Consider the following 5,838-nt stretch of genomic DNA (forward strand, 5'->3'; position numbering starts at 1 on the left):
GCCTACTACTACTACTACTACTACTACTACTACTACTACTACTACTAGCCTACTACTACTACTACTACTACTATTACTATTATTATTATTATTATTATTATTATTTATTTAATTATTATTATTATTATTATTAATACTACTACTAGCCTACTACTACTACTACTAATATTATTATTATTATTATTATTATTTTATTATTATTTAATTATTATTTAATTATTATTATTATTATTATTATTATTATTATTATTATTATCATCATCATCATCATCATCATCATCATCATCATCATTATTATTATTATTATTATTAAGTGCATATACCATTGATTTAGATGAGTGAAAACATTAACATATGTGTACCATATTTAACATATGTTAATAGTAGAAAGATAAAAGACAACGATTTAACATCTTCAAATTATTACAAGCGCATATCAAAATAGGAATATAATTAGATTAGAGTTTAACATCATGGTGAATTAACCATCCACTTCTATATGATAGTCATTTTCATCATCTTCATTGTCGCTTTGATCTTCGTTGTTATTACCTTTATTGTCGCTTTTGAGTAAATAGGGTTGTTGGGAAGAACATATTTTAAAGCACACAATTTTTTGCAGCTTTTTTATTCTTTTTATATCATTGGTAATAATTATTAAATAAAATTATGTATTTAGTATTATTATTAAATATTAAGTATTTCTTTTCAAAAAAAAAATTAAGTATTATTTATTTTTCTGAAAGAATTATTATAATTATTAGAAATTATTAATTAATAATATTATTAAATATTAATTCCTAATATTTTGAATTATTTATTATTAAAATTATTGATAATAATTATTATTATGAATAATAAATATTAATTATTATTAATATTAATATTAATAATTATTATAATTATTATTAATATTAATAATTATTATAATTATTTTTAATATTATTAATTATTATAATTATTTAAAGTAATAAATTATTATCAACAACACAATATTAATTATTATTATTCAATATTAATTATTATTAGTATTGTTATTATTAATTATTATTTGAAAATAGAGCAGAACAGAGAAGAAAAACTTCTCTTCTGTTGCAAGTTTTCTTTTCTTTTTTCCAGATTTCTTTCAATGGCAAGTCATCAATCAATTGGCTCATCTTCAAGGTCGACGTCCAAACAAACCTCGTCTTCTAAGGATATGTGCTACCACAATGAAATTGCACCACTAAGGACTGTGCGATACGATGGTCCAACAAAAGGGAAGCGCTTTTTTGGGTGTTCATACTGGCCTGTAAGTAATTGCACTTCCAATTGATTTTTATAATTGTAAATTATTGCTACCGTAATTGGCTAATTTGGGTGATTTGTAGGAGCAGAGGACTTGCGGCTTTTTCAAGTGGGCCGATGAGATGGATGGTGTTCGTGAACTCCAGCACATTGTTCAGGAGAAGGAAACCAGAATTTGTGAGCTTGAGTATGAAATGGACTTGATGAAGGATAAAGTGAAGAAGCTAAAGGCAAAGAAGAAGGAGAAGCTCTTTGAAGAGGTGGAGGAGATGGGAATTGCTATAACTGAAACAATGTTCGAATTGAAGGAAAACAACACTAACAAAAGGCTGATGCTTACTCTGGTCTTCTCTTGGGCATTCACCATTGTGCTGTTGATGAAATAAGCTGTGTTGATGATAGTGTGTAGGTAGTTTTTGGGGTTGTGCTTAAGGTGTAGTATAAGTGTTTGGGGGTTGGTTGGGCCATCTGTATTTTGGGTAGTTTTCAGATGTGGAAGTGTTGGTTTTTTTTTTTTACTTAATTTGTCATGCAAGAAGGATGTTAGCTAGGTAAGGTTGTATTATTGAAATTATTGTAGTATTGACTTAATGAATTAAGTAAGTAGGGCTTTAGTTAAGTTTAGGTGCTGATATTCACTGAACTTTGTAACCATGGCATTATGAATGAATATATGACTTATTTTGCTTGGTTTAATTGTTGTTGCTCAAAGTTATTGCATTTTGGGAAGTTGTTTAATATATTTATATGGTTTGACCTCAAAAAAACTAGTCACATAGAACCCAAAAATAGTAGGGGAACGTATATAAACAGAATTCTGATCTTCCATAACATGAAATGGTTCAAATTACAAATACAAACTTGTTCATATGTGAGAAACTTAAACATAAGTTTGAAATACAAAAACTTAGGAATAATGTTGACCTTAACAAACTAATACATCCCTATTACAACTTATTCTAACTTGAGGAACCTTGACTGAAGTTGTAGGAGAAAGTAGTGGCGTATGCTGAAACATCTTGAGGTGCTGAACTCCCTGCATTAAACACAGTAAACAAGTTAGTTTGAGATCAAAATTGTGACTGAAACAAGTACAAAACTTAGCCAATTATTAAATAAGTGTCCTTACATTGGTGACAGTAGAACCATCTGGTGTAATAAACACACCAAAACCCAGGGGGAGCTGATTTCTGCCTCTGCCTCTGCCTCTACCACCCCTTGAGCCACTTCCACCCTTGTTACCTCCCCTTCCCATGGTATCACCTCTTCCCCTGCTGCCTGAAGCTTCCCTACCTCTTCCAGTTCTCCCACCTCTACTAATTGAAGTATCCTTGCCCCTGCCACCTCCCCTACCTATGCCAGTTCCCCTCCCCTTGTATTTCCAGCTGAGTTGCCTCCCCTGCTGATCACTCTACCCCCTCTCCCTATTCTTGAAGGCTCAGCTGTTGCTGTTAGATGAGTAGAAGAGGATAGATGCATTGATCTGATGGTGCAACCTCTTTCCTTGGCCTACCCTTTGGTATCTTAGCAGGTTGCTCTTCTTGGGCTTGTGGCAGAGCAGTGCCTCTATTGGGGCACCTTCTTTTATTATGCCCCTTTAACTGACACAAAGTGCATGTTATTTCCATGCCATGTTTGCTCAACTTTCCTAGCTTCTTGGGGTCCTCAAATGGATCCTTTCTTCTGTTCTTCCTTGGTCTTCCTAGTCCCACTTTGATGGGTGGTGGATCCATAATCAACTATGATGTTGGTCAATGCCTTTCATCTTCAAGGGAAGGGATTAAATTCCCATATGCCTTCAAGTACATGTCCTTCTTATATCACTCATCCACATAATCTTCTACTTTATTATGGCAAAAGAAAAGACTAGCCATTGCATGACAACAAGGGATCCCACACATATCCCATTTCCTGCATGTGCAAGTTCTTTTCTCTAAGTCAACAAACATAGTGTCCAAGATATGACTCACTTGAAACACAATCTGTGTAGAAGTTATGACCTCACAGTTAGCAGCTTCCTCTTTCTCTGTTTCTAGCTTCTTTTGAATCCTTAGACATAACACAATTGTCCATTTCTCCATTTTCTGCTTCTTAATGACCAACCGCCTCATTAAAGCTGCCCTCATATCCTCCAACATGTACAACAAATGCCTTTCCCTGGCTTGCATTATATACCCATTAAATGTCTCATCCATGTTAGATGTGATCACATCTATCTTGACATTAGTTTTCAAAAATGCCCTGCAGAAGACAGCTGGGTTGTAACTTTTAAAACCTTCAGCAGCTGCATCATTAACTTTTCTCAGCGATTCCAGTGCATCTTTATAATCAGCTTCACTATATGACTTTGCACAACTCCAAAACATCAATTTCATTTCATCACCTCTGAAATTCTTGTGCCAGTTTGCAAATATATGCCTTGTACAATGTCTGTGCTCAACTTGAGGGAGTGTCTCACTGACCCCTCTTAAAATGGTCTGGATAAGCAAACATATATAAATAAACATACTGAATCAACTAAATAAAAAGTAAATCAAATAACATAGGAAAACAAGTACAGTTGTTACCTGATGCTCATCAGACACAATCACTAACCCAGAGCCATCACCAAGCTGTAGGATTTTACCGAGGTTATTCAGAAACCATTCCCAAGAGCTGTTGTTTTCACCCTCAACAACATCCCAAGAAATTGGGTAAATATGATCTTCCCATCTCTCTCTACAGTAGACATCAACTGTCCCCTAAGAATGTCTTTAAGAAGCAAGCATCCACACAAATTATTTTTCTCAACCCTCCATCCAGTTTTTACAGTCCCTCAAAACAGACATATAACTTCTGAAAAATCTCATGTGGTTTATTCTTATCCATGTATGTAACTAAGTCCAAGTGTGTGTTTGGACTTTGATCTTTTCAAAGCTTCAAGGTACCTACCAGCCTTCCCATAATGCTCTCTCATAGAGCCATAATGTTTTTGTGAGCATACCACTTAACCTTGTAGGCAAAATCTTTCTTAATTATCACCATATAAGCTCTCCTAACTGTTTCTATAATCACTTTAGTTAGCAGTGAGGCCTAGCCTTAAACACATCCAGCAGTTGTTCAGCCAACCATGACCCTTTCAGCTTCTTGTTTTTCCCCATTGTTTTGATGCAAGTATGGTCTCCCATTACTGTTTTAACTACAAAGGAAGCACTCCTAGAATCCCAAGATGCATACAGTCAAAAAGGACACCCTGCACTGCACCTCACACCAATTCTTTGCTGCCTACTTCTATTTGTTGACACTTGTAGACACCCATTTGTGTCTCCCCAAAACCAAACCCAGTGATGAATGCCTTTCACGTCAAACCATAATCGAATTAGGTGAAAGTGGTTGAAAGTCAAGTGTTGCGGTTTAGTTTTATTAAAATTATTTTCTCTCTATTTTTGAAAATAACTCTATTTGTTTGAAAATAGCCAAACCAGTTTAGTTTGGTCCATAATTAAGGTCCAATAATAGTGTAGTTGGATGGGTCTTGAAGACCTTTCCAACGATATATTATAAGCCTAATTGCGATGAATAATGAGGAAGTTATGGCCAAAATACTAAACTGGGCCCAAACCGGATTTTACCTACGACCCAATGATCATGAGGAGGGTCCAAAGGTTTAATCCTATTCCTAAACTAATTAGGATTGATTAGAATCTTCTATAAGGTTCTAAAATATCTTAATTATCCTTTTTTGAAAAGATAAGATCAAGGAATTTGATTTAAATAAAACTTTCCTTTTTTAAAACTTTCCTAATTCTATTCGGATTTAAAGATGTTCAAAGATAGTCAGATATTATTTTCGTGCCTCATAACTTTTATCCAAATTTTATATGGTTGGATAGATCTTGAAATTATCTTTCCAATGATATATTATAATATTAAATCCGAGCTATAACGAAAAAGATATGAAAAGATATACGAAACTCTATCCAAAACTGACACCCTTTCACTATTTCGGCCATATCTTTTTATTTACAAAATATTTTAATCTGATTCCAATTTAATTAGAAAGTAGACTTCAAGAGCTTTCCAACGACATATTATATGACTTAATTGGACTTCTAGATTAAAAGATATGATAAAAACAAAATCCGCAAAAACTGTCTATGTCGCCAAACGACAGGCTTGTCGCCTCGCGACAGACTCCGTCGCCTGGCGACAAGATAAATTTCTGGCGACAAGGTCGGTTTGTTAGCGACAGAGTGGAGTTTTATTCCTCTTCAAATTCTGACTATTTTCTTATAAATAGGGTCCTCGGATCCCCGTTTTTATTCATCAACTTTCATGATTAACAATGATCTCTCATCAACTCTCATCCTCAATTCTCTCTATTCTCTCTTGAGCAATATAGCTTATTCTTTCTCCCTCTCTTTCTAAACCAACCTTTTTACAAACACAATATTCCGCATTCACAAGATCTTGAAACACCTAGCCAAGTTCGAAGTTGCCTTCGCCCTAGACGTGAAAGGTTGATAATTTCTGAGGGTTTGGTCCAAAACTAGTCAAAACTTTATTTAATTT

At 34.1% G+C, this 5,838-nt stretch overlaps 1 protein-coding gene across 1 annotated transcript; it reads right to left on the bottom strand.

Annotated features, from left to right (window-relative positions):
• Positions 1-3,107: 3,107 nt before the first annotated feature.
• LOC145588901 (uncharacterized) lies at positions 3,108-4,155 on the bottom strand. Its single transcript, XM_081645491.1, has 3 exons — positions 4,114-4,155; positions 3,855-4,028; positions 3,108-3,764 (listed from the first exon to the last, which is right to left on the bottom strand). The coding sequence occupies exons 1-3, from the start codon at positions 4,153-4,155 to the stop codon at positions 3,108-3,110; spliced, it is 873 nt and encodes a 290-aa protein (XP_081501617.1).
• Between the last annotated feature and the right edge of the window lie 1,683 nt (positions 4,156-5,838).

This window comes from Chenopodium album, chromosome 17, assembly GCF_948465745.1.
Source record: "Chenopodium album chromosome 17, dcCheAlbu1.1, whole genome shotgun sequence".
Classification (NCBI taxonomy): Eukaryota; Viridiplantae; Streptophyta; class Magnoliopsida; order Caryophyllales; family Amaranthaceae; genus Chenopodium; species Chenopodium album.